Source organism: Colletotrichum phormii, assembly GCF_030913505.1.
Source record: "Colletotrichum phormii strain CBS 102054 chromosome Unknown BDP81scaffold_22, whole genome shotgun sequence".
Lineage (NCBI taxonomy): Eukaryota > Fungi > Ascomycota > Sordariomycetes > Glomerellales > Glomerellaceae > Colletotrichum > Colletotrichum phormii.
The window spans coordinates 298,761-325,433 of NW_026851464.1; the positions used below are offsets into that span (position 1 = coordinate 298,761).

The following is a 26,673-nucleotide window of genomic DNA, read 5'->3' on the forward strand; positions in this document are numbered from 1 at the left end:
TAAGACTAACGCTCAATAGCATCGGTGATCGAATCTCTTGCTGTAAACCGGCCATGCTTAGTCGAGATCGATAAGACGGAGGATGAGTGATCAAATGGTCAAGAACAGTGGTGATGCTGAATAGGTTGGGAGTCAACTACGCACATATTAAATCTTTTCCTTGCGTCTTCGGCAAGTTTGCTCGCTTCTCGCGGATGTCTGCCACAGGTGCTCCTCAACAAAAGTTTAGCTTTGCAACACTGCCATCCCTGATTTGTGTTGTATAAGAAACTAAGTGTAACGACGGGCAGATTCACTGAGACTCCATGTTATACTAAATAGAATATCGAGCGTCATTATGCATCTACTTACTCAGCGAACTGAATGCACTTCGGAGCATGAAGCGTGCACTATGCGACCCCGATGCGAGGGGCTTCTTCCATTGCCACGCTCTCAAAGTCAATCTTGTCAGCGGGATGAAACGCGCTTGGGGGCCACATCATTTACCAGAATCTCACAACATCTAACGGGGAGATTTCGAGGTTCACCACTTGCGACCTAAGCGATGGGGCATTCTTCAACATCGATGCGACGCTGCGCGCTTGGGAACCATTTGCGCTTTGACCTTTGCGTTTCCAAGACTCTAGTAGACTTCGCTTGCGGGGTTGCATGTAAGTAATAGGTAGAAGGGGCTACACTATTGTCCATGAGGGACACTGGAGTGGGAATATGGATGGTTGTAGTTGTCACTCACCATCGTTTTACGCTTATAGGCTATTATTGAGGCATATCGCGCTTGGAGTTACCATTAGCCGATCGGCTCTTTGGAAACATGTTGCATCGATTTTGTAGTATTGAATGCCTCACTCAAAGTATGAGAGCAGACTTAGTCGGCCCTTCTACTGTCTTGCCCTCAGCCGGATCAAGCTGGGTCTAGGAATGCCAAGCGGCAAGTGATGAGTGCGTTCGTACTCCACTACCTTAAAGTGGTTCATTGTCAACTAAGGAGTACTGCGGTTATATCAATAATCAAAACTAGAGGTTGGTTCCAGTCTATGTGTTGCCCCTGACTGCAGATGCGTACTGTAGACGCTGCCGTACCCTTGTTTGCCTTAACGCGGTTCGCCTTGGTCTAGCTCTTCGGAAAATCTTCAATAGCTACTTTTCCGCTGAAGGTCATCGGAGCGATCAAGTCGAGCCTTCACCATGTGTGTGTGTGTTCTTCTATGAAGACACCAGTGCATTCGTCTAAGACAGTTCTCTCGCAACACTGAGGCGTGACGCGTGAAGTTTCCCAGCCACAGACATTCAAGTATACATACTTGAACAAACAAGTCAAGCATCGCGCATTCAAGTAGTTCATCTTAGCATTTCAACTTACGCCACAGTCGCACTTGTCTCAGGCAACCCGGAGTTGTCGACTTCGGACATGAACAGTAGTGTCAAGTGACCATGGGTGACAGAAGGAGTACTCGACAGCTTGAACCGCCAACCGCTGCGAAAGCCAAGCCACAGTTCTCAAGCAAATGGCCAGTATGTGATATCTTTGGTCTTGCAGATACGGCGAGGCTAGCCGGAGCGAACTAGCCGATCGACCGAACCCTTCCTGGAGCCACTTTCCAGTGCGGTGACAAGTGCCGGCTTTAGCTCCTGCTTCGACAATCAAGCTTACTTGTTCTAGCGTCATCCCATCACCGCATTCACCGGCGAAACTAGTCAGTTCAGTCAGTCTACCCCCTCGCGAACCATTTCATGAGTCAGTCGACTCCGATGCGAAGCTAAAGTTGCCCATGAAACTCATCACATCTTCACACTCGAAAATGCGTAAGCGTGGTAGGTCATCAGGAGTAGTTTCACCTGGCAGAGGTTCCGGTCGGTGTAACGGTGAGGAGGAAGCTATATGCAGGGCAAGTACAGCTAGATTCGAGACAGTCCCAGTTGTGAATCAGATGCTGGCGAGTTTCGTGGAAGTCGACGGCAAAGTACAGGTACTCATAAAAACGACATAGAAACTACAAAACTCGCGCTAGCAGATTGAGCTGTGGTTCTCACATCTTTTGGGTCCTCAGGCTCTGCTTCTGGATGAAATGGTCTTATGATTTGGAGTAGGATCTAGAAACACAAAAGTCATTCTCATACCCGATGAGGAAATTCGGGGGACAGAAAATAACAATGGCAACTTACACTACTCACAAATGTAGCGCGGACTTCTGATTGCATTGCATGAGAAAACCCATGGTCATTCATCCTCACTAAACACGATCGAGGTCTTCCCAGCTACTTTCCCCATGCCTCTTACTTCATCAAAGCCTAAGGTATTCAACGTGAATCAAATTATACAGTGGATAGGGCGTTGTAAAATCTGACGGATCAAGGTTAACAACAAAGGCTGCGAAGCTTGCCTGTAAACGTAATAATAGTTGCTGTAAAGCTTGTTTCACGTCATAGTTGCAACTTACTTTGAGCAAGGCCAATCGGATAATAGGCTGTGTCACCACTCACCATTCTCCAACGGAGAGCCAAAAGTTCAGACGATTCTTCATAACATCAAAAAAAGACGACATTCATAAGAAGTATTAGAAAATCCGCGACCAAAGTCTTCGTGGGCAAAACATTGTGATCAGTGGGAGGCTTGAACTCCCGGCCTTGGCATTACACAACATTTCTGGTGACATATTAGTACCACGCTCTAACCAACTGAGCTAACCGACCAATCAGTTGAAGACTTGACCGAGAACTTGTTTTCAAGTACCCCACCTTGACTCCCTTGCCCTCGCTAGGTACTGCATTTTTGTCGTTGAGCGGGATAATGCGATCTTGTACCATTAAGTCACAGGCGGAAATTACTATTTCTCTTGTTCTTGTTGAAATGACTTCAGAAATGGCTTGAGATCCTGTTTGTGGTTGACTAACCGAGACACTCTTGCAAGACCAGATCAACAACTCTAGATACCAGCCTCTAACTCACACCAACTCTATACCTGCAAGTCGCTCCACGAGAACTCCGGTCGCATCCATTCATAAGTGTCCAAGAGATCAAAATTGAAATCTAACTGGGCCGAGAAGTCCCACTCCATGGCATCGCCAGACGGATGGCTGTTCGGTGCCCCGTTGAGCGCCTCATCCAGCACCTGCTGCACAATGGCCATGGTGCTCGCGCAAATGCTGCCCGAGGCCTCAGACGGGCTCACCCACTTGAGGAAGCCGACTAGGAGACTCAGCACCTGCACAATGCCAGATCTGGTGATGACCTTTCCGTTGCTGTCTGTGACAGGAACTCCGCTGTTTGCGAGAGTCAAGGTTGGCTTCAGTAGCTCTAGGCAGAGAATTCCGCCTCCTGGAGCGGCGTATGCCATGACCTAACGAATTCGCGAATGTCAGTCATGGTATTCCATGTGCCTGGAGTTTCTTTGGATTTGACATAGTGTTGAACTCACAAGCCACTTAAAATCCTCACACAAGACACCGAGACTATGCGTGTCAGTCCATAACAGCAACGTTGTCGCTGTCATCTCATAGCTGACCGACAGCAAATCCCGCTTGTTGGAGCAGTCCTGCCGATGTAGAAGTCGCTCGATGAAGAAGAGGTTCTGCAAGTGCTCCAATTGCATGAGCAGCCGCACGTGGAACATCTGTCCAGTGAGACTCGGATTTCGTATGTCGGATTCTTGGAACCGCATGATGGCCGGCATCTCGGGCGCGGCCGCGAACTCTTTCGCTTTCAAAGCACTATAGATTTGACATGGGATTAGTATTTCCTTGGCTTGGACATCTCGTATGGTTCCTCGGCCTCCCACTTACAGCAGAACTTCCACCGATATAGCCGCTTCAGGTCCTAACGCAACCTCAAAGATCTCGTCACGGATGATCATGAGCTTATACCGAGCTCGCCAGAACGTGACCGAGTTCAGCGCCCCGTCGGGGTTCCACCCCGACTTGTCTAGCGATCTCACAGCCTTGTTAATTGTCTCGTCGTCGCATAGCAGGTACTCGTCCCGTATATCGAGCGGCATTGGCGTCAGGATGTACCGGCGACTCAGGGCGGGCGGTCGCCCCGTGATCGCCGAGCCGACCTTGTCGAGGACGAAAATCTTCACGAGGAGTCGTCTCCGCAGCTCGGTTGCCAGGGTCGGTTTATAGGGCCCCTTGTTCTGTTCGACGTGCAGGCCGAGGAAGGTGAGGAGTGAGACCGTCTCCCCTTTTGTCATCCATGTTGAGCGACCTGTGCCACACGTCAGCCGCCTGCCCATAAAGATTACATGCCTGGAATAGGGGCCGAGAAGTGGCATATTAGCAGTAACTTACTAGTATCTCCATCAACGACAGACTCAATAATCATCCGTCTGAAGTAAAGATATAGCAATAGCGTGTTTCCAACCTCATTAGCCTGCCTTGCCAAAGTAATGCAGTCAAAGATACACTTCCTGAAAACATTCTTCTGCCCGTACCCCATTTTTCCAACCTCCGTCCTCGGAAGCTGCTCATTTCGAAGCTTCATCTCCCAATAAATGAATAAAAGCCCCAGCGTCTCCCACCTTAAGTTCTCCTTCGTAAACTGGGCCATCCATAAATCGGGATCAGGCTCGTGCTCGAAGAACGGCCGGGACGAGTTATAGCACAGCCGCCGCGCGAATTCGGACAGCTGCGCATCGTCCCGGGTCGTGTTACTGAGATAGTGTCCGAAAGTACCATACAGCGAGTCCAGGGCCCGCACGGCGACGGGGTGGATGAAGGCATTGTGCGGGTCAAAGTGTGAGTCAAAGAGCGCCCGGCCCTGGCGTTCGTCGGGGACCAAACGGAGAATGAAGAGGCACGTCTCCAGCGTCCTGGCATCTTCGGAGAGAACAATGGTCGACCTGGCTTCCCGGCCGGTGGTGGAAGTGGATCGGACCTCCTTCTCGGCGTGTGCGTCGTGGCCGGAGAGCCCGTTGCCAACTTCCTTATACACGTCGCTCCAGGACATGAAGCCGAGGTGGCCGGATACGCTCTCCGGCGCAACGGCCTCGCGACCCGGAGCACACTGCCCCTGTGTCTCCGTTTCCGTCACAACAGGGCTAATTTCAGACTGCTGGTCAACTAGAGTGGACGCTGTTGCAGGCTGATATTGCCGCTCACTATGTTCGGCGCCCGTCTCCGAGCACGTTACACTTGCTGAACCAGACGTCCGTTCCGAGACAGCATGAGGAGCTCCTGGCCGCATCTACGCCGGCGTATTCATTGTGAACTCGCACGGTTCCGTTCGCCTCCTTCTCTTGCAGTTACTGCAAACCGGGCGAGCGTGATCGCATGCGACTTTGCGACGGCGACAGGGGTCGCATGCTTGAAGCCGACCGTTCTTTCGGTAGCGGAGTGGTGAAGACGCAGACTCCATAATGAATGCCGAAGTCCACAGGGAAGCCGAAAAGAAGATCAAAACAATACCAACAAACTTCAATCTCGGGTTGAATAGCCTTCCAAGTTTTCAATTGTGCTAGATATTTCTCATTCACGATTGTATTCGGCGAGATCATGGGGAAATGAAAGCGAAGAAGCCGAACTTCCTGAGTCTTACCGAATATCTAACCGAACAAATCTGACAAAGTTCGGCTTCGGATGGTCTCCGCAGTCTCGGGAAGAGCCTAACCGCGAACGGCAAACAGCCGATTCCATGTTCATTCGTCCACTTTCCGCTTTCCGCAGTTTTCTTCCCCCTCCACCTATGAAGATGAACTATGAAGTACTTAATTGCTGTTAGACCGTAGGCACAACTCAACTTTCCGGGGCTCAGTCCGTTTAAGAAGGCCTCCACATCGTCGACTGGGCTCAGCGATGATGGGGAAACCTCCTCCGACGTCGATTGCGCCTTATGGGGCGGCAACTCATCATGACTTGTGTCAATCAACCCCTCCCGACGCCGGCGCACAAGTTGCCGTTTGGAAAAAGAGGCTGCTCACAGGAGCGATGCCATTTGTGTTTCAAAACGAGGGATGCATTACAAACCATTACGCCTACTCCTGAGTTGTTGCAATCGATTTTTTTCACTCATTTCTGTTAGAATGTACTAGAAGTGCCTTCAAGTTCCTTATGGCATTACTTCGAGTTCCCAGTGGTTCGCTGTCATGTCTTTCAACAATCGCATCTCCAACGATGCATTTCCGCATTCGGAACCCTCTTCCGAGGTAAGCACGGCAACGCAACAGAAAGAGACCACAGTCGTCAACGAGAGTGAAGGTGTCGAGATCGAATCACGTCCTCAAGATGGCGGCCGTCTGGCATGGCTTCAGGTTGCGGGCTCATTCTTCCTATTTTTCAACACATGGTCAGTAGTCTTCCCTCCAATCTTGTCGGCAACGACCTGTTGCTAAGAAGCAATTCACAACTAACTTCCGCCGCAGGGGTATCTTGAGTTCCAACGGCGTCTTCCAAGCATATTACCAAGAAAACATGAAGCATGTGCCCGCCGACTCAATAGCCTGGATCGGCTCTATCCAGTCCTCCCTCCTCCTTTTCACCGGCGTACTTGTCGGCCCCCTCTACGACGCAGATTACTTCCGTAGCCTCACCTTCACAGGCATCACCCTCATCTTCCTCGGCATGACCATGACTAGCATCGCGACGGCGTACTGGCAGGTCCTTCTCGCACAAGCATTCTGTGTCGGCCTGGGCTCCGGGTGCATCTATATCCCCTCCGTCTCCATCATCCCGCAGTACTTTTCTGAGCGCCGCGCACTCGCCACAGGCATCGTCGCCACAGGCAGCTCCCTCGGTGGTGTCGTGTACTCACTGATCTTCCAGAGCCTGTACCCGCGCGTGGGCTTCCCCTGGGCGACGCGGGTCCTCGCCTTCATCTCCCTCGCTACAAACGCGTTTGCCTTCAGCGTCCTACGGCAGCGTCGCAGGGTCGACTCTGAGTCCGATGATGAAGGCGCCGGGAAGCGGAAGCGCCGCGTCATGTTGGATCTTTCTGCGTACCGAAACGTCTCGTTTGTCGTCTTTTCCGCAGCCATGTTCTTCAACTTCTTCTCGTACATGGCGCCCATCTACTATCTTCAACAATACTCCCTCGCACACGGCCTATCAAGCCCAGGCTCTTCGAAACTAGCGTATTACCTAGTCGCGATTCTCAACGCGGGCTCGATCCTCGGCAGAGTCTTCCCCGCCTGGCTCGCCGGCCACTTTGGACCCATCAATGTTCTCCTCAGTGTCTCGGAGACACTGTCTCCGTCTCCATCGCCGCCGTTGCGCTGAGCTGGCTGGCCGTGCATGACGCCGCGGGCAGCGTCGCTTTTGCCCTCGCCTACGGCTTCGCCTCTGGTAGGCTCGTCTCGCTTCCGCCTACCGTCATCTCGAGTCTCGTGCCTGACCTCAGCTTGCACGGCACGTGGCTGGGAATGCTGTGCACAACCAATGCGTTCGGATCATTAGCTGGACCGCCGATCGCGGGTGTCTTGCTCCAAGCTACTGGTGGTTACCTGGGTGTGCAGTTGCTATCGGGACTCGGCATGGTGGCAATGACGATATTGATGTTGGCTTTGAGAGTTACGCTTGTCGGCAAGCAGCAGTCTTGGAAGGTATAAGCAACGTAAGGCTCACTGATGTGAGGTCAGACTCCCTTTTCCAGTTGGGAAGCAAACTAAGGCCATGCCGATTTTCTCGGGAAAGGTTGGACGTAACGCCTCCCAACACGAAAAGGTTATTAACTAATGTATACACTACAGCAATGATAACATGAATCACAACACATACTCGTAAATTGAAGCCATGACAACGTCTAGTAGTCGTTGCTCGCAGTTCCGTTCAGTAGAGATCAGCTCTAGTTTATTAGACTACTCACATGCTGCGTTTACTTGTAGACATTGTAAAGATCAGATCTTTCCCAGATTACGCGGCGCCTCGGTTGCTGGTCCCTCTGGGGTCACATAAGCCTTAGTCAATCCGCCATCCACAACCATGTCATGTGCGTTTACGAAGCTGCTCCCGTCACTGGCGAGGAAAACAGCTGATTGCGCTTGCTCGATGGCCTCGCCGAAGCGACCGGTGGGAAAGTGTACCTCTCTCCGGAACCGCTTGGCACGGTCGTCGCCCAAGAAGTCCTGAAGCATGGGAGTGCTGTGGCTGACATGTTAGTGGCTGACGTTCAGATTCTTTCTTGCGAAGGAGAGGGGTTGAAAACCATACTTCAATGGCGCCGGGCAAATGGTGTTGAAGCGGTAACCTGCGACTTGTCAGCAGGCTGGCAAGATCCATCGATATCTCCGACTTTTTGCACGAGTCACTTTATGAGAAGATTGCTTTTCTCACCTTCTCTGGCATGAACAATTGCCAGCTCCCGAGTCAGGGCCATGACCGCACCCTTGCTCGCGGTATACGCCAACTGCGGCGTGGCTGATCCGACGATGGCGACCATGCTGGCGGTGTTGATGACGCTACCCTTTGTCTTGCCGTGCTTCCGGAGGGACCTCACTGCATGCTTGTTTCCGTACCAGACGCCCTTGACGTTGATGTCAAACGTCTTGTCCCAGATTTCGGAGGGGCACTCGTGCGCGTCGCCGTCACGGGGGTGCATGATGCCAGCGTTGTTGAAGATGACGTCGAGGCCGCCCCAGCTGTCTAGGTGATTGACGGCCTGTTCGACTTCGGACTCGTTTAAGACGTCTACGACGCGAGTTTCGAGATGTCCGGAAGAGTTTGCTACGACGTCTCTCACTCGTTCGAGCGCCTTGTCGAGGATTTCTTGATTGAGATCTGTCATTAGGATGGAGGCACCCTCTCTCAGCATGAGAATTGAAGCCTCTAGCCCAATACCACTATAGATATCTGTCGCAAAAACGACGCCGTTAATTACGGGCAGCAATTAACGCCATAAATATCCTACGACAATATCATATGAGTACATTCAGTTTTGAAGAAAATACATTCTACTCCCTTCTAGATGACGATAGAATATAGTAGGCTTACCCAGCGGCACCAGTGATAATGATATTCTTTCCTTCTAGTCTTCCGGGCATATTGGCTGTTCGAAAGAGATCGTGAGGGAACGGATTGGTTGCAATTTCTAGAGACTAAAGGAGGTGAAAACTCTTTGTGGGCCTCAATGTATAGGGAAGACAGAATACTCTCAACGCCTTGTGGAATTTGGCTTGGGATAAATAAGCTGAAATACCGTCATAACCAATGCGATCTTGTGGAGTTTGGAGACTGTTTACCGCTTCCAATATCTCTGGACCGCTGCTACTGGGTGATCCGATAAACCTACGCTCCTGGCTCTGCCAAACATGCTCCCGGACCGCGTTTACCGAGGCGGCGCTTTTGCCGCCGAGGGGGGCCGCAACCATCTTGATAGACATGGAAACTCCCTCCTAGAGTCCCAATCTCCCCGCTACTGGATACTTCTTTATGAAATAAGCGTATAAAGAGAACTAAGCCAGATGATTGTTTAGATTAACGAAAGAGCCGTGAGCCCTTTGTTCTGAATCTCAATATTGAATATTGTATTCCATTTTAGCATTTGATGAAGTCATATCATATTTAGTAATAGGATCACGATAAATAAATAAAGCAAAATACTTGAGATAGGAACAATGATGAAAAAATAGACAAAAGCACCTCGTAGCGTTGACTGACGGTCTGACTGTGTGACGGTGTCATCGGAGATGATTGGGTCTCGAGACAGTATTGATGTTTTTGAGATTTTGCCGCCGCACCCACGTCTGTATTAGAGTAAAATAGTTCTCATCTACTGTGGTATTGATAGTAAACCCCATCAGCCGCTCCAGCTTGGCAAGCCTCTTGTACCGATTCCCGACTGCCAGCGCATACGGCATACTTAGATCATGCACGTTCAGGGCGTTCGTCCTCAACGACCATGATAACCTTCTGAGTACTCTCCTACCACCTGCTTCAAAAGTCGATGCGCGCTCCAGTACCTAAGTCACACTATAAAAAGTAAATAGCCGTTCATTCATCGTAGTTAGTGAGCGGTCACTTACGCAGTAGACGAACTGTAGGGGAGGTTTGTCAGCATTAGAGTTCATATATAGAAAAGGGAGGTGGAAACTTACACCTCCAGAGCACTGCTGAGAGGTATCCTCCTGGTCACGAATGCTCTGCGGGCTGAAGCATGATCCTCGGAATGTAGGGAATGCTGATGTTTGTTTCGTGGAGCACTTTGGCAATAGTTAGTGTTGGAATAGGCCTACATTAGGCAGCAGGAGGTTGCTGCCGCGGTCCGTTCCAGCCACGGTGGTCCGTGTGGCTCAGCCACACGAGGGTGGTATACCCCAGACTTCCTGCCGCCGCTGGCACCTGGTTAGACTTCCACTCAAGAACAACAAGAACAAGCAATATCACCACTACAGTCGGTGATCGTTGCTACCCACGATACTCGAGTATTTTCCTTTTCCACCTGTGAATCCAACAGTTAGAAATATGTTGCTTGGCAGAACGGCTGCCACTCACGCAGTAGGAGTTTGCTCCTTTTCCCTAGACGCACATATCTGTCAGTGGTTGTATTTCGTTGCAGGTTAGCTTCAGATACTCACGTCACAGGTGTTTCCACTTGCGAGACCTTGTCCACCGTTGCAGTACATCTGCGAAGCACTTGCGGCCAAAGCCTGGGCAAGCAGCGCGGTAACGAGAGAAGCCTTCATGATTATCAATTGAGAAAGAATGTGCTGTGAGAATGAGTTGAGCTGCCGATGAAGTTCATGCTGCAGTGTGAGAGTTTTAATACTAGAAACTAGACTAAGGGTGACATTGGAGAGAACTCGATAATTAGATCTGCCCTGAAACTATGCAATTTGACACGGATTGACTTTGGAACCTTGATAAAGGATAAAGTATGATGTATTAAAAGGCTGACAACAGACCAGCTGCAGAGTCATGTGCAGTGACATTCAATCTACTTAAAGCCGGGACTCGGGCGGGTATCTAGGCCTCCCGTCGGCTTGGGGCCAACATCCGTCTGTGCTGATCGCCTGACACCAGCCTGGTGGGTCGTTAAGCTTCTTATCCTGACCGCTGAAAGAGCCATCAGCCTATCTAGCCCAGGCGAAAGATATGGAGTGTTACTAAGTGAGTTGCAGGGGATGCAAGATTGGGGCAGGAAATGAATAGTAAACCGGCCGGTGGGATGACAAGTCAAGCCGAATGAACACGACTCAGTACTAAAGGATATGTAATCAACGACAATAGGCCAACTTTAGCTACTGCTGTAAATACCAGAGCACCATAGATCCTCCAGCCTGAAGACTTGATTTCACATACCAGTTCGACAAAGAAAACAACGCCACGGCGAGTTTGCGGGTTTGCAGGTTGCGTGGGTGTTCAATCCCGTTTCCACACCCTGAAAGTTGAAATAATGTGTGAAACTCTCGACATCATAACGAGACGGCAAGTTCTGAATTGAACAGAGTATCACTATTATTACGAAGGGGGGGGGGGCAGGTCGCCGTGCCCGGGGAATGACAATACATCACCCGTCGGGTGCGGCGACGGCAGTACGACATAAGTACGTATTTAAATCTCATGAGAGAGAATAGCGAATTATATAATAGTCCGCGGACTACTCTTTATCCGTCAATAGAGTTAGGGGAAAACTGGAGAAGTATATACTGATGTCGACTCGCACCCGGTGGGATGCAGGCTTCGACAATACTTCAGGGATGTGAACGCTATGCGGTGACACCGAGACAGCAAGTAGGCTGGCTCTCTGGCTGTTGAAATAAAGCCAGTCGTGTAGAGCCCTTGCGGCATCTGAGCCGTTGTAATTTCTGTTTCAGCCTGGTGGTATGACTGATGACGCGCCGAAATGGATTGATCCAAAGTCAAGTCACAAACCACACTTTACAATACCACATCAGACTAAGTCGTTGTAATGTCTCGGACAGAGACAGGCGAGTTCCGGACCCTGATCTGCCAAACCTCTGAAATGAGATCCATGTCGGTAGTCAACGGCGCGGCGCCTACAAAGGCACGTCGGGGATGAACAGTACGGCCGAGCGGTACTGATGAAGAGACAGGTTTTTTTGCGTCAACGCAGGCAATCTTTACCAAACCCTGCCACGTAGAATCTCAAGCAAACGAAATCCACAGTTGACGGTCGTTCATCACGCGGCATTTGCTCCACGGTCCCGAGTCGACGATTCCTCCTCCCTTTTTATCACAATCGTCCCATATGTGCTGGAGCAACACCGAAGTCTGACGCATGTTCCCTAGCCCAATAGCAGAGAACGTGTGCTCGAGTCGCTCGCGAAGAAAACTCCGCTGTCCCTCATCCACCACGCAAGAGCCGACTACGGCGATCGGCCAGCAGAGGCTTGTGTTGACCTGGACGTTCGGGGGCAGCTGTGCGAGGCTCGCGAGGGCTTCAGATAAGGCCGCCTGGGTCATTGTCACTGACAGATCGTCATCATCGCGATGACGGTCGCCATCGTCTTGTGAGAGAGGGTAGAGCGTTGTGTACAGGTACAACAGCACTGCTTTTTGATACACGTAGCCGGCGAGAACGATAATCTCAGAACTGACTGCCAGATTCGGTGTCCAGGTCTCTATCTGCCTTTAGAGCTGAGAAAAGACGAAAAAGTCGTTCGCCGAGGGTCGCCAACTCGGGTCTTCTGTATGAGACAACAAGCGGCGGTCGAGTTCGAATATTGATGGTATCAAGAGTAGTAGGTCTAGCCAACAACCACACAGACTACCGACATAGGATGCCGCTACTAGATCTGTCGCCAGCGGTACCAGGTCGCTACTGAGGAACAGCTGGTCATTTACGCGAGCGTCGATGGAGATCATGCTCAACGTTGCCGTATAAACGTAATACTCGGTCAAGAAATCTTGAAGGCCTTTCGGTATTCGGCTGCGGAGAGTTAAAGATGGAAGCAAAAGCGGCTGGGCCGCCATGAGGTGATCGAAGATGGCGCCATTTATATCGCCTTTCGCTGTCTACTGATCCATATGGCTATCAGCGTCTTGTTTGCTATTGAGATGGCCGATGAATAAAAGCGCCGACGCTCTGCGTGTCGTGGAACGAGAAACGAAACAGAGATGGAAGACTGACCTCGATGAAGCATAGAATCAGTGCACCGATGCCCATCGTGAGCTTCTGCTCGAGCGTCTGCCCGCCAATAAAGCTCGAGAGGCTTCGCTGGAATAGACGAATCGACCGGCCGTAGTATTGGTTCGCGACCCGGTCTCCACTGCTCAGACACTTGGACGCCCTATGAACGGCACTCTGCGTCAGGAGCAGCTGCAGCACAAAGTTGCTGCCAAAGGCTAATGGGATTAACTGCACGCAAAAGGGGTTATCCGGCGTCGACCCGTTGGCCATGCTGACCGTCATCACGCCTAGGTAGTGGCTCAGCAAGTCCATCGAGCTGCTGTCAGTGATCCCGGGCAAGAAGGACAGCTGCCTCGGGACCTGAACCCCAGGGCTCGGTAGTGCGCTTAGTGGCGCGACCAAGTTGTCGTCCAGAAGCTCGTTGTCGTGACACTCGTCTGAAGCGGTAGGGAAACAAAGAGGGTCCAGTGCCGCAGCAAAATCGACGGGGCTCTCATGAGCAGAAAGAGGCCCAAGGATGTCGTCCTCTTGGCTCCCGTTAGCAGCATATGACGTCGGCTGGGATCTTGACATCGGCGGCGTCTCGTCGTATGCTTGTGGTGTCGGAGCAACGGCTGTGTTTGCCTCGGGTGACTTGGAGGGCCGAGATGCAGCAGCGGCGGTGCCAGCCCTTTGCCGCGCGGCACTGGGCAAAGGTGCTGCTTCATCCCGTGCCGGATCCCTCCTACGGGTTGCCGGGGCCGGCCATTGACAATCGAACTCGTTGCGTTGGCAGCCGCGACAGCACGGCTTCGTCTCGTCGCACTTCTTCTTGCGGCCGCGGCATGTCAAGCACCCGGTTCGAACGCGAAGGATGGGCCCAGCGAGGGTGCTTCGGTGCCTTGATGACATGGTCGACCTTCCTGCCTTATCAACGCGAAGAGCGTTTGCCTAGGTGCAGATGGGTACGTGTGCCGTGTGAACTAGGCGAATATTGAGCAATGATGAGACTGAGAGGAGAGAAGAGGCCAGAGCTATTGTCTTTGACGTCTTCAATGCTCTAAACGTCGGCGAGAGTGAAATTGTTCAACTGTTTTGGTCCGGGGCCAGGTAACATGAAGGAAAGTAGAAAGTGTGGGGGATCTGCCGAAACTCAACGGCTTGCCATCTCGAACGCGCGATCCGCCGGAGCCGGTGCTGAACCAGCGCCAGCGCGGTAGAGCACGGGATTGGGCCGCTCACGCTGTCTCGACCTTGTCCCGGGAGGCCCTTGCCATCTTGTTTGACTCTCCTTAACGAGGGGAAACAACATGAACGCTTCGATCCTCTCAGCGCCAAAAGCTTAGAGTCAGGAGTAGCTAAATAACCTAGTAGATAGCTCAGCCCCAGTTGATTCACTAAGTACCTTACACGGCGCGGTGGTTGTCACTGGGCAGCATTGGTCTCTAAGCTTATCAAAGGCTCTCAGACAGATTAGTATTCAAGCTGCCTACTTAGGTTGATTCTGTGTAGTTAACTGTATTTGGGTGACCTAGCTAGATAAGTATCAGACAACGTCGACGCCTTGAATTTGACTTACTCGATGTCTCCCTGTTGCCAAATCTATACGCTTCTAACTAAATCATCGAGACTTTCATAGGTTGTGTTACGTTTGCCACTGCCGTTCAACAACACCCTTACAGTCCCATCGAGATAGTCGTCATCTTCCAACATTCGATTGCTCTGGGTGATTAGTTACGAATCGGACTGGCGACGTCTAAGAACTCCGAAAAACCTTCTCGCTATGGTCTTTTCTGGGAATCAGCTTCTCGCTAACCAACTCCTGGTTCGGCATCTCGGCGGCGCTCGTAACGGGGATTAACTCGGGCGGCCCGGTGCAGCTGGTCTACGGCATGATACTAGTCACTGTCGTCTGTGTCGCTGTCGGTATCTCCTTCGCTGAGCTCGCGTCGGCCATGCCACATGCAGGCGGCCAATACTACTGGACAAGCAGGCTGGCCGGTCCGACTTACGCTCGCTTCGCTTCCTATATGACTGGATGGATCGCCTGGGCAGGATCAGTCTTCACCTGCGCCAGCATCGCTCTGTGAGTTGGCAATCTCTGCTTGGGCTGCATTCAGCTGGTTCATCCCGAGTTGTGAGTCTTGCATGAGCTGCTTTCGTTAGCAACAGACGGTAGCTGATATGGAACTGTTAAAGAGTCATCCGCCCTTGATAGTCCTTTGTGAGCTATCAGATTGTCAACCTCTTCTGTTTTGTCTTCAACTTGACCTCGCGCCCTCTACCCTCTATAACGTTTGCAACATTATGGATATCAATTGTTTCCTACCTCGTCATTATCATCACGGTACCCGCAAAGGCAACGGTACATCAAACCCCAAAGTTTGTCTTCACCGAGTTCATCAACAACACAGGCTGGCCAAACGACGGCATAGCCTTCATAGTCGGTCTCATTAACGCAAACTGGGCATTCAACGGCCTCGACTGCGCAGTCCACATGGCCGAAGAGGTTGCCGCGCCCGAAAAGATCATCCCCGTCGCTATCCTCGGAACTATCGGCATCGGCTTCTGCACCGCCTGGACCTTTGGCATCGCCATGATGTTCAGCCTTACAGACTTTGAAAGGGTCGCATCTACTTCGACAGGCATTCCGATCCTGGAGCTCTTTTCCCAGGCGTTAGAGTCGAAAGCAGGCGCAATTATTCTGCTGAGCCTAATCATTCTGACGGGCTGCGGATGTCTGATCGCGTTTAACAGCATGGTCACGGCTTGCGTCGTGTTACTCTACTTATCATACAGCATTCCGGTCGCGTGTCTCCTCGTAAAGGGTCGGTCTTCCATCCGGCAAGGGCCGTTCTGGCTGGGAGAGTTCGGACTCATATGCAACTACGTTCTTTTGGCCTGGGCTCGTCTTCACTCTTGTTGTACGTGTCACCTCTACCCCATGCTGAACTTGTTACCTGCTAATTCTCGTTCCCCTCCGACATGCAGATGTACGCTTTCCCGCCTTTATACCCGGCAACTGCCGACAACATGAATTGTGTTTCTGTGGTTTACGTGATCACGCTCATAGTGGTGGTTGCCTGGTGGTTCTTGAAAGCGCGCTCAGCATATGACCCTGTTACCCCAACCCAGTACAGACCTTTCCCTCTTCGTTGCCTTGTTTTGGGCAGGCGAACAATGCTGACAGGTATGAATAGGACCTTGCTTGGGTTGGTTGGAAGAAATCAGGACTTGGTTGTACGCTGGGACCCAAGGGCTTCGACTTCTTCGTCAAGCTTAAGAGCTACCATATTAAGGACCACCAAGCATAGAGAAGTGTGGCGTCAATACAAATATTCAAGGCGGATGGGATACGCCATGATAGGTCGAGGTTTTTCTGTGTAACTAAAGCCATTAAACCCAATGTTCGCGATGCATACTTAGTTACTTGTGGTTGAAAGAACCTGGCGGCTCTGTTCCGTGAGGTCGAAGCCACAACCAGATGACGTCCAACGGGCAGGAATAAACTGGCATGTTACGGCACAACGAACTTCAAGCGTTGGAAGGTTGTAAACGTTTGGGGAAAGATAGCTCATAGGCTGTTACGGCGCCGTCTCGAGGTTCAGGACGGTGAAACATGAGACGACCCTATCAAGAGGCGTGCAAGTCGACACATCCCGTAATGGGTACGTGTAGAAGATGTTATCAATGCTTATCTGGGCCGAGGTTTCCCTTGCAAAGTTGATAAGCATACCAAGACTTGGAGATAGCAGCACACACGCGCGCGGCTCTGACGTGTGAGATTCTAGAGCGAGGTTTCGTGGTTTTTCTCGGATCTGGCCCTCCTCCACCGGAAGTAGACCGGCCCCATATTTGCCTGGTACCGAGCGGAATAACGGAGGGGTGCTTTCGGGAATACGGAGATACGGGAATATCTTCTTCACATTCCCCCTTTGGGCCCTTCGGCGTTAAAAGTGATTGACTCATACATGACTGGAAATTCTTCCCGATTCTTAACGACAACTGGCATTCTGTCGTAACTGTTGTGATACCAAATACTGCTGATCAATTTGTTTGATAGTCTTGGCTGCAGAGTGCCAAAGCTACTTCGACTCGGACACCAGAAGGTTTCGGAGAACTTCGATGACTGGTCGACGAACAGCAGAATTGCAAGGGTTCATCTGAATGATCAGCAGTTCCCGGCCGGGGAGATAATTATCTTTCAGACATTCCTTGGATGAATGTCAACCCGGCCCTCCAGGCTCCAGCATTCAACCAGCGGTACTTTATCTCAACCTAACTTGAACACACTGTCAAATACGGCCACTCGAGAGCGCCAACAGTGGCTGGAATCCGCGGACTTGTCAACTTATCTGTCAGACTAGGCTTGACTGCCCCAAGCTCCCTTCAAAGTTCGACGCTTTCGCATGCCCACCACAATGGGTGGGATGGCGGCGTCCATCCCGAGCGCGCGGGGGAAAACGTACGCCAGTGCGCCCACGCGCCTTGCTAAGCTCTTGCGCCTTTGGCACTAGACCAGCCCAGCCCAGCCCAGCCCGCACTTCAACCTCTCAGCCCTGCGTCTGCTAAGCACTCACGGCACGTTTAGCACTGTTGGAGTTGAGCTTTTCCGCGAAAAGGGTTCCGAAAAGGGGCAAGGCGAAGGCTTTCCCGCCCGCTGGCCCCAACTTACTTGTTTAGCTCTCGACAAAGAGGCTCGTGACCAGAAGCTGGATCGGGGGGAGAAAGGTCGGGGGCTGCACGAATAGATAGGTATTCGAGAGTTCTAGAGCTTTTGCGTGTCCCGCGGCCCCGGGGTCGGATTTGCCGATGGGCGGAACGGGCTATGTTGTCAAGTGTCTTGGTGTTCACCTTTGGCTGCCTTCGAGAAGGTTGTCTGACAGTCTGAACTCAAGCGCTGGTTTTGCCGTTTTACTCGAAGGAAAGGTCTCAGTCATCACCTTGAAGATCTTGAAGTCGCTGACAATTCATCAACGAAGGTAATCCCGTACGGATACACCGAACGAGACGTCATGGTCCCGTCCCGTTGGGAAAGTTACAGATCAGATTAGATTTCGAGTCTCCTTCGCTGGGGGCGTCATACCCGAAAAGGGTATAAAAAATATCCTCTCTCAAGGGGTCCCATAGAACAGGCTGTCACCGACGCACTGCGCACTGACTGGTTTTGATGGACCACGCAGTCACGCAGTTCAGTTGCTGGAATGCCGACTCGTGTGCCGCGTGATGGGCCAAGGATGTGTGTGCTTAACTGGGAACTTGGTCTTGGTGAGCCCAAAAAGCCAAGTCAGCAGGTTAGCAACCACCACACGGAAGCAATTTTCAAGGGACGAAAAGAAAAAGATCCATCCATGATCCAGGGACCCATATCCGGTACACCCTACCCTGGGCCGGACCCTCTTGCTAGAACTCGCCAGCGGCCAATCCCACGTGTAAGTCCGAGACAGACGGCTCTAAGGCGAGTCTTTAGGTCCCCTTGTCCCGCTGGCCTGGCCTGGCCTGGCTGGTTCGGGGATCTTTGATTCGATTTCTTAGTCCCGTATGCCTGCCTAGTCCGGGAATGGCGAATTTTCCAAATTGTAAATGGGTCCTCCCCGGTTCGGAGGGGCGTTCCCGCCTTCGCGCGTTGGCGTCAACCTGACGGGTAGATCGTTTTCTATTACTTCAACTCGAGTATCGCCCGTCGTTGTTGGCTCGGGTTGGAGGGGGTCCCCTTTTCTTTCTTCGAATGTCAGGGTGGCAACATCCAAGGTCGAAGGAACACACTCCAGTTCACGATGGCTTCTCCGTCGGCATCTGAGAAGCAACAACAGCATGTCCGCAAGAGCATAGACTCATCATCGGGCGACCGAACCGCCGCTGCGACACCGGACGTCAACATGCTCCGGGACGACAAGCACATCCCCGACGACTCGAGTCTATCACACAGCCGATCGAGCAGAGACGACTCCAGCGACGACAATGGCAACGACCTCGCGCCGCAGCAATCCAATGCTTCTTCAGTATGGGCCGTCGACAGCATGTCGTTCCCCCGCGAAGCCATGTTCGTAATCATTTGCTGCATGGCCCAGTTCTGCACTCGTGAGTTTGCTGTTCCCCCCCCCCCCCCCCCCTTATCCCCAAACTCCATCTCACAACACCACACCATTCCGGGGGCATGAGAAAACATGAAAACATAAGACTGACCACTTTTAACAGAGGCCGCCTACATGGAAACCCTCGTCCTTCTCCACGTCATCGGCGGCTCCTTCCACGTAGACAACCCAGCCCGCCTAGCCTGGCTCGTCGCCGGCTACTCCCTCACCGTCGGCACCTTCATCCTCTTCTCGGGCCGCCTCGGCGACGCCTTCGGCTACAAGCGCATGCTCATCATCGGCTTCGCCTGGTTCTCCGTCTGGTCCCTCATCGCCGGCCTCAGCGTCTACTCAAACTTCACCCTCGCCGTCTTCTCCCGCGTCCTCCAGGGCATCGGCCCAGCCATCTGCCTCCCCAACGCCCTCGCCCTCTTCGGCGCCGCCTACCCTCCGGGCCACCGCAAGGCCATGGTCTTTTCCTTCTTCGGCGCCGTCGCGCCCATGGGCGGCGTCGTCGGCGCCGCCGTCGCCTCGACGCTCCAGCTCGAGTGGTGGCCCTGGGCGCTGTGGGCCCTCTCCATCTGGCTCGCGATCCTGGCCGTCGCGGGGTACTTCATCATCCCCGAGCCGCACCACGCCAAGCTCGATCGCCCGCCGAGGACCCTGAGCGACATGTTTGTCGAGCTCGACATCCCCGGCGCCGTCACGGGCACCGTGGCGCTGGTCCTCTTCAACTTTGCCTGGAACCAGGCGCCCATTGACGGCTGGAAGACGCCCGAGGTCCTTGTCCCGCTCATCCTCGGCCTCGTCCTCTTTGGCGTCTTCGCCGCCATCGAGTTCAAGTACGCCGAGAAGCCCCTGTTGCCCTTTGACGCCGTCAACGCCGACGTCGCCTTTGTCCTCGCGGCCGTCGTCTGCGGCTGGGCGACCTTTGGCGTTTGGACGCTCTACCTCGTGCAGATCCTCCAGGAGATCCGCACGCTCTCGCCGCTGCTCACGTGCGCGTGGTTCTCGCCCGTCGTGGTGACGGGCGGCCTCGCGGCCGTCATCACGGGCAAGCTCCTCGGCCCGCTCAAGGTGCGCCCGCCCGTCGTCATGACGATGGCGCTCGTCGCCTTCACAGTCGGCGTCATCCTCACGGCCACGGCGCCCGAGAATCAGATCTACTGGGCGCAGATCTTCGTCTCCATGATCATCATGCCCTTTGGCATGGATATGAGCTTCCCCGCCGCGACGCTGATCCTGTCGAACGCCGTCAAGAAGGAGCACCAGGGCATCGGGGCGAGTCTGGTCAGCACGGTGGTCAACTACGGCATTGCGCTCGGCGTCGGGTTCGCGGGTACGGTCGAGGTGCAGGTCAGCAAGGGCACGGGGACCAAGGAGGAGCAGTTCAAGGGGTTCCGGGGCGCGTTGTACATGGGTGTTGGGCTCGCTGGGCTGGGATTGTGCGTGGCGTTGACATTTTTGGCGAGGGAGTGGCGGCATCGGAAGGGCGGTTCAAGAAACGAGGAGAAGGCTGCCGAGGCGCAGACGAGAAACTCATGATGAGACTTTGCATAGAATAGACGAGGTTGCTGCTCCGCGCAGCCATAGACTAGACGTTGATAGACAACAAGCTTTGTTCACAAACGGGGTGTGAGACGAGCCATTATGTGTGAATCGATTCTCATATTACTTTGTAGCCATCTTTCTTGAATACATGTAGTGGCCGGGGTAGAGTCAGTCTACAGAACATTAGATGGCAGAAATGCCTGGCACGTATTTCAAGTCACCTGGAATTCACATGGAAGTTCACAAAAGGAGGGCCAAGTGATGAGCAACCACCTGCGATCCGCAGAGGAATAAGAGAAAGAATGCATCCCAATTTTTATTTTATTTTTGGTATCCAGTTGATGCTCGCTGCCAGCCAAACAAGATGCTCCTGTCCTAAAACGCCATGCTGTTGAAGTCTAGCAAATCCTGACATGTCCACCACCGTCATCCCCTGCTCCCCCTATCTTCCACTTGGAGGCGTCCTCATGAGAGACCAAACCTCATTTCCCAGTCCGGCTCCGAAGCGTCTTCAACCCCGTCTTATGCTCCGTATGATTCTTACTCAACTGCACCTGTCTGACGAACAAGCTCAGAACAAGCCCCAGCCCAGCAAACGCAACATAGACAATATACATCGTCCTCAGAGAACTCAGATACGCCCCGCGCGCAATCTGCCCTTGCTCCCCCTGCAAATCCGCCACCACGCCCACGCTGGACGCGGCACTCGAACCAGAGAGCATATTCGCCAGGTCGGGGCCAAGCTCCTCCCTCAGCCGCGGGTACTGCCTCTGCATCTCATTATTGAACACGACGCCGCCAATAACAACAGAAATAGACGTGCCCATCTGCCGAATGAACCCAAACGCCGACGTCGCGGCCGCGATATCACGCGGCTCCACCGATGTCTGCACCGCAATCAGCGGGCTCTGGAAGTTGGGCCCGATACCGAGCCCGGCAACGATCTGGTAGATGATCATCTTTGTAAAGTTCCGGTCGAGCGGGAGGTCGTGGAACAGACCGAAGCCGACGGTCGTGACGAGCATGCCGCCGACGATGAGGTAGACGTAGTTGCCCGTCTTGCGGATCAGCACGCCCGCGACGGCGGAGTTGAGGGAGAGGGAGAGGACGTAGGGGAGGAGGTAGACGCCCGAGAGGAGGGAGGAGACGCCCTGCACGCCCTGGAAGTAGAGCGGCAGCCAGTAGCTGCCCGAGATGAAGGCGAAGGCGTGGCAAAAGGCTGTAGCGAAGGCCGCCATGTTGGACCAGCTGCGGAAGAGGTGCATCGGGATAACGGGGTACCGCGCATACTTCCACTCGTTGACCGCAAAGATGCCAATCGTGACGATGCCAAACACAATAAGACAAATAACAGTAGGCGAGCTCCAGGGATACGAGACGCCGCCAAACTCGAGACCGAACAGGAACATCAGCGTGCCGCCGATGATGGTAAGTGTGCCGACCCAGTCGATCGCTTGTAACCCCTGCGCGACGGGAGTCCGCGGGTTGTGCAGCTTGAGGACGAAGAAGAGGACGACGAAGCCGACGCCCGAGATGGGCAGGTTGACGTAGAAGCACCAGCGCCAGGTAGCCTTACTCGTGAAGACGCCGCCGAGGACGGGCCCGATGGCGCTCGAGACGGCCCAGACCATGCCCATGACGCCAAAGTAGACGCCGCGCTGGCGCATCGAGAAGAGGTCGCTTACGCAGATGTTGACGAGGACGATGATGCCGCCGCCGCCTATGCCCTGGATGGCGCGGGCGCCGATAAGCATGCTGTTCGTGGTGTTAGCATCAGGTCCCTCCATAAGTTTTTTACCCCCCCCTTTCGATTCTGTTAAAACTTACCCCATGCTCGTAGACAACCCACAGATCAACGACCCAACCCAAAACACACCCACAGCACACAGTAGAATCGGCTTCCGGCCCCAGATATCAGAAATCTTGCCCCACGTCGGCACAAACGCCGCATTACTGAGTAGGTACGCCGATCCGATCCAGATATAGCCAATGTTGCTCTTAAACTCCTCCGCAATAGTCGGTACGGCGGTCGTGATGATGGTGACATCCAGCGCCGCAAGGAACAGCGCCGCGCACAACGAGAGCACGATGAGCGTCGTCTCGAGCTTCGTGCGGCCGGCCTCGGGCGTGTCTTCGGCGCCGGCCGCCGGCGGTGGTCCCTGCGCTGCGGCTGTCTTCGTTTCGGACGCCTCTTTTGCGCCGCCGGTTGCCGTCACATGGTCTGCTGCCGTTGTGGCAGTGGCGTGGTGGGAGAGGTCTTCCGCCTTGATGTCTTTGGTGGTTGTCGCGTCGGGGTTGCTGCGGATGGTTACCGAGTCGCTGCTGGTGGTAGTAGTCGTGGGCGATCCATCTTCGGTCTGGGAGCCGGCGGCGCGTTCAATATCGCCGACTTTTTCGTCGTCGTGGACCTCGTGGAGGTTTTTTGCTGTCATCTGTGCTTTGCTCTCTGCTGGTCGATTGTTTTTGGGTGCTGTTGAAATGCTGTGTGAGTGCTGTATGCCTGTCTCAGGAGCTCAATCTGTTCTCGTGATGCTGAGCGAGGGACTGATTAATTCATGGGGAGCAAGTGGTGAGTTCAAAGGAAGCTGAGCTGGACCTTTCAACGTGAGTATAGAATTGAGATCACCGGCTTCGCGCAAAGAGAGACACGATGAGGTGATGATAGGTACAACGTGCTGAGGCTTGGGTATTGTCCAGTGAGTGACGATGTTCAGCTAGTGAGAAGAAACCCGTCGCAATAGCCAGCCCGTTCAAGTTGTCACGAGGAAGAATCAAAAGTCAACTAGGTCCAGGAACGAAAAAAAAAATGACGAGCGAAAGGCGCAACAAATTTCCATTACGAATACAAAGTCGATGACAAGCACCTCCACATGCGCTCCAACCCTGGTCCCATGGCGAAGAAATCGGGTAAGAAAAGTGGACGTAAAGGGACTGGTCTCGAAGCAGCTAAGAGCAAGGGGGTGTGAGATCTAAAGCATCCAAAGGCTGGGGTAAGTGAAAATCGTGTGTAATGGGTAGTGGGTGGGTGGTATGGGGTGGGAAGAAGCGAGAGCGACGAGAGAGAGAGAGAGAGAGAATGTCGAGTGGTTGCCGCGTTGCCGAATCGGCAAAACCTTTTGGCCTCAATTGACGTACAATGACTAAAGTGCTAATAAGAGACTTGGTTGACTGGAAACGGGCCTCACTGGGGCAAATGCGATATCGGATTTAATCAGCACACCACCAGCTCGGCGCGAGAGTCGGTGAATCCATAAGCCGAAGCCGAACTACCTACCTGACTAGGAAGCTAAAGACTGCTAAAACTGCTCATTCATCCTACTTATCCCACCTGAACCGTGCCGTCATCCGCGAGACAGTTGCTATCCGTAGATTCGAATGAAGGCTTGGTAATCAGCCTTCAACATAAACTCATGACTGTTCACGTATTATAGTCGCCATCCTTGCTACATCTGCAACGGCGATGTCTGCGACCCTGCGACTTAACCTGCATGGAAAGACGAGGACGCCCAGATCGCAGACAGTGGACGACGCTTTTGCGACGGGATCAATAGAATGCCGGGGGTCCTCCCTTGCCCCACTTCGGCTGTTCCCCCCCCCCCCGCAATGGAAAGGCTTATCTTATCCTTGGTTGTCGGATCACTCGCTGCGATCGAATTCATCTTTATATGTGTAGTAATTCGTTTTACTGGCTGCTTTTCTGCTTACTATCCAGTTAGAGTAAGTACGGATACAAGATAATAGTTTGTAACCAACATACTGATAGGGTTACATGGATAACTATCCTACAGCGGCTTGAGGACAATACTAGAATATATACCGTCCAGGCTATCTTGTGTACGACACAAAACACCCAACTTGTGCAGCGGCACAGCCCGTCTTTCGGGGCAACTTAGATAATGCGTCAATTTCTGTCGCCAGTACTCAATACCTCATGTTGCCAGATGTAGCATGTGTCTCTGAATGCCTTACGGGGGGCCTCGTTAAGAATGACCTTCAATCAGTAAAGGTAACACAACGTCGCAGACTGACATGCCTCAATAGTGGAGTTCCAAAGCCTCCCTTGCACCATCACTCATCGCAAGTGGGAACTCACTTCCACAAAAAAAGCTTCACCACTCACAAACCACCAACCTAATTTCAGCCTCACCATCACCAAACTCACAAACAATGCTTCTTTCAACGTCGTAATCACCAACTAACTCCCCGTTCCATCCCCCTTGTCTCTCCAACATCTCACACTCATGAGGCTCTTCCTCCGCCCAACAGTCTCATCGCTCACAAAACACCCCTTCACCAACCCTCCCCGCTCATCCAGACTCCTAACCACCATGTCCTCCTCCCCATCACCAACACAAAACTCCTCATCACGGACTTACACCGACACAATCAACCTCCTAAACACACTCATCCCAAACCTCAAGGTTCACGCCCTCTTCAACAAACCAAAATATGCCGCTCCCACCCCCACCTCTTCCTCTTCCTCCTCCTCCTCCTCCTCAGCCTCGAAACCAGACCCGGCAGCAACAGACCCAAACCTCCTCGCCATCCCCGAAATGCGCGCCTGGCTCCTCCGCGCAAACCTCACCCCCCAACGCCTCTCCTCCCTCTCCTTCATCCACATCGCAGGCACAAAAGGAAAAGGCTCCGTAACAGCCCTCACGACATCAGCCCTCCTCCACCACTCATCTTCCACCTCCTCCTCATCGTCACCCTCAGCACAAATCGGCCCCATAGGAACCTACACCTCCCCCCACCTCCTCTCCCCCCGCGAACGCATCGCCATCTCAGGCCACCCCATCTCCCAATCCCTCTTCGCGACATCCTTCTTCGAACTCTGGGACACCCTCTCCGCCTGCACCACCTCCAGCCCCGGCGGCGCCGCCAGCACAACCGGCCCCGACCTCGGCCTCCAACCCGGCGCCAAACCCTTCTACTTCCGCTTCCTCACCCTCCTCGCCCTCCACGTCTTCCTCAAACACTCGGTCCGCGCCGTGGTCCTAGAATGCGGCATCGGCGGGGAATACGACGCAACAAACGCCATCCCCGGTGACGCGGTAACGACCTCTGTGATTACGCAGTTGGGCATAGATCACGTCGCCATGTTGGGGTCCACGGCTTCGCAAATCGCGTGGCATAAAGCAGGTGTAATGAAACCCGGCACCGCAACCTTCACCCGCAAACTCTCAGAGGAAGGACACCCGGGCGTGATGGCCACCCTCCGCTCCCGCGCGCGAGAGATCGGCGCGGAGTTAATCGAAGTGGACGACGAGGATGTCGAACGCTGGACAGGTGTCCCGGGGGCAAAGCTACCCGGCGGTGACTTTCAAAAGAGGAACCAGGCTCTTGCTGCGCTTGCTGCGAGGCGACATATCCAGGTCCTCCAAGTTCGGGAGGCGGGGTCAAAGACTGTGGAAGTGAATGCTTCGCTGGCTGATGTTCCTGAAGTCATCATCGCTGGCCTGCGCGAGGCGACGCTCCGTGGCAGGCATGAAGTTCTAAGGCAGGGCAAGGTATCGTGGTACCTTGACGGCGCGCATAATGCGGATAGTCTGGCGGAGGTGGCGCGCTGGATATCGCCCATCCTCACCTCTACAGACCCCTCAAGCCCCTCAGACACGACGCGCAACGACAAAGAAAGCTTCGTCCTCGTCTTCAACCAACAAGAACGCGACGCCTCCTCTCTCCTGAAAGATATGCTCCGCCAGATGTCGGCGCTAGGCGTAGACCTCGAGAGAAGGCTGTCAGCTGCAATCGTCACCAGGAACGACAAGACCAACATCGCAGGCGAGGGAGGGGACGTAGATTTGACAGTCCAGCAGACGTGTGCCGCGGCGTTTAGGGAGATGTACCCTGCCACAAAAGTCGTGCTGTGCAGGGACCTGACGGAGATGAAGAGCACCGTTGACGGCGTCGCGGAGCAGTCTTCGGGGACAAAGGTGCTGGTTACGGGGAGCATGTATCTCGTGGGAAACGTCATCGGCTTGTTGGAGCCGGAAGGTCTATTGTGACCACTTACACCAAAGAATAGAAACAAGAATCTAGAGCTGAATCCGT

The 26,673-nt window shown here is 53.3% G+C and overlaps 9 protein-coding genes and 1 non-coding gene across 10 annotated transcripts; 4 read left to right on the plus strand and 6 right to left on the minus strand.

Moving 5' to 3' along the window:
• Positions 1 to 2,596: 2,596 nt before the first annotated feature.
• On the minus strand, positions 2,597 to 2,691 carry BDP81DRAFT_t286. The gene has a single exon. It is a non-coding gene; the product is annotated as a tRNA-Ile (tRNA).
• Positions 2,692 to 2,833: 142 nt separating this feature from the next.
• On the minus strand, positions 2,834 to 5,350 carry BDP81DRAFT_484008 (uncharacterized protein; the record flags this gene model as incomplete). Its single annotated transcript, XM_060595092.1, has 5 exons — positions 2,834 to 3,338; positions 3,417 to 3,708; positions 3,781 to 4,201; positions 4,285 to 5,179; positions 5,249 to 5,350. The coding sequence occupies 5 exons, from the start codon at positions 5,348 to 5,350 to the stop codon at positions 2,955 to 2,957; spliced, it is 2,094 nt and encodes a 697-aa protein (XP_060440895.1). The 3' UTR covers positions 2,834 to 2,954.
• Positions 5,351 to 5,772: 422 nt separating this feature from the next.
• Positions 5,773 to 7,717, plus strand: BDP81DRAFT_356669 (major facilitator superfamily domain-containing protein). Its single transcript, XM_060586316.1, is given in 3 exon segments — positions 5,773 to 6,277; positions 6,354 to 7,159; positions 7,171 to 7,717. The coding sequence occupies 3 exon segments, from the start codon at positions 6,078 to 6,080 to the stop codon at positions 7,533 to 7,535; spliced, it is 1,371 nt and encodes a 456-aa protein (XP_060440896.1). The 5' UTR covers positions 5,773 to 6,077; the 3' UTR covers positions 7,536 to 7,717.
• A 106-nt stretch (positions 7,718 to 7,823) lies between these two features.
• On the minus strand, positions 7,824 to 8,966 carry BDP81DRAFT_464288 (uncharacterized protein; the record flags this gene model as incomplete). The annotated part of the gene is made up of 4 exons (XM_060594133.1): positions 7,824 to 8,067; positions 8,137 to 8,173; positions 8,260 to 8,765; positions 8,917 to 8,966. The coding sequence occupies 4 exons, from the start codon at positions 8,964 to 8,966 to the stop codon at positions 7,824 to 7,826; spliced, it is 837 nt and encodes a 278-aa protein (XP_060440897.1).
• Positions 8,967 to 9,487: 521 nt separating this feature from the next.
• On the minus strand, positions 9,488 to 10,719 carry BDP81DRAFT_474655 (uncharacterized protein). The gene is made up of 5 exons (XM_060594698.1): positions 10,500 to 10,719; positions 10,417 to 10,454; positions 10,338 to 10,363; positions 10,020 to 10,102; positions 9,488 to 9,959 (listed from the first exon to the last, which is right to left on the minus strand). The coding sequence occupies exons 1-5, from the start codon at positions 10,605 to 10,607 to the stop codon at positions 9,885 to 9,887; spliced, it is 330 nt and encodes a 109-aa protein (XP_060440898.1). The 5' UTR covers positions 10,608 to 10,719; the 3' UTR covers positions 9,488 to 9,884.
• Positions 10,720 to 12,030: 1,311 nt separating this feature from the next.
• Positions 12,031 to 13,906, minus strand: BDP81DRAFT_500248 (fungal-specific transcription factor domain-containing protein; the record flags this gene model as incomplete). The annotated part of the gene is made up of 3 exons (XM_060595504.1): positions 12,031 to 12,504; positions 12,535 to 12,900; positions 13,016 to 13,906. The coding sequence occupies 3 exons, from the start codon at positions 13,904 to 13,906 to the stop codon at positions 12,031 to 12,033; spliced, it is 1,731 nt and encodes a 576-aa protein (XP_060440899.1).
• A 1,917-nt stretch (positions 13,907 to 15,823) lies between these two features.
• On the plus strand, positions 15,824 to 16,408 carry BDP81DRAFT_436712 (uncharacterized protein). The gene has a single exon (XM_060591156.1). The coding sequence runs from the start codon at positions 15,980 to 15,982 to the stop codon at positions 16,379 to 16,381; it is 402 nt and encodes a 133-aa protein (XP_060440900.1). The 5' UTR covers positions 15,824 to 15,979; the 3' UTR covers positions 16,382 to 16,408.
• A 2,236-nt stretch (positions 16,409 to 18,644) lies between these two features.
• Positions 18,645 to 20,842, plus strand: BDP81DRAFT_102920 (major facilitator superfamily transporter). Its single transcript, XM_060581385.1, has 2 exons — positions 18,645 to 19,075; positions 19,193 to 20,842. The coding sequence occupies exons 1-2, from the start codon at positions 18,772 to 18,774 to the stop codon at positions 20,611 to 20,613; spliced, it is 1,725 nt and encodes a 574-aa protein (XP_060440901.1). The 5' UTR covers positions 18,645 to 18,771; the 3' UTR covers positions 20,614 to 20,842.
• Positions 20,843 to 21,101: 259 nt separating this feature from the next.
• Positions 21,102 to 23,051, minus strand: BDP81DRAFT_453244 (multidrug resistance protein fnx1; the record flags this gene model as incomplete). Its single annotated transcript, XM_060592808.1, has 2 exons — positions 21,102 to 22,374; positions 22,447 to 23,051. 2 exons carry the CDS (start codon positions 23,049 to 23,051, stop codon positions 21,102 to 21,104), a joined length of 1,878 nt encoding a protein of 625 aa, XP_060440902.1.
• A 2,094-nt stretch (positions 23,052 to 25,145) lies between these two features.
• On the plus strand, positions 25,146 to 26,627 carry BDP81DRAFT_274580 (Mur ligase; the record flags this gene model as incomplete). The annotated part of the gene is made up of 1 exon (XM_060582959.1): positions 25,146 to 26,627. A coding segment is annotated over one exon (1,482 nt), but the record flags the coding sequence as incomplete, so codon positions are not given.
• Positions 26,628 to 26,673: the final 46 nt, after the last annotated feature.

Coding starts and splice junctions, on each gene's coding strand:
- BDP81DRAFT_356669 (XM_060586316.1), top strand. CDS start 6,078: ATGTCTTTCAACAATCGCATCTCCAACGATGCATTTCCGCATTCGGAA. Junction 6,278..6,353: donor TTCCTATTTTTCAACACATG/GTCAGTAGTCTT, acceptor CTTCCGCCGCAG/GGGTATCTTGAGTTCCAACG.
- BDP81DRAFT_474655 (XM_060594698.1), bottom strand. CDS start 10,607: ATGAAGGCTTCTCTCGTTACCGCGCTGCTTGCCCAGGCTTTGGCCGCA. Junction 10,455..10,499: donor CAAGTGGAAACACCTGTGAC/GTGAGTATCTGA, acceptor AACCACTGACAG/ATATGTGCGTCTAGGGAAAA. Junction 9,960..10,019: donor CTCAGCAGTGCTCTGGAGGT/GTAAGTTTCCAC, acceptor CCTCCCCTACAG/TTCGTCTACTGCGTAAGTGA.
- BDP81DRAFT_436712 (XM_060591156.1), top strand. CDS start 15,980: ATGCAGATGTACGCTTTCCCGCCTTTATACCCGGCAACTGCCGACAAC.
- BDP81DRAFT_102920 (XM_060581385.1), top strand. CDS start 18,772: ATGGCTTCTCCGTCGGCATCTGAGAAGCAACAACAGCATGTCCGCAAG. Junction 19,076..19,192: donor CATGGCCCAGTTCTGCACTC/GTGAGTTTGCTG, acceptor CACTTTTAACAG/AGGCCGCCTACATGGAAACC.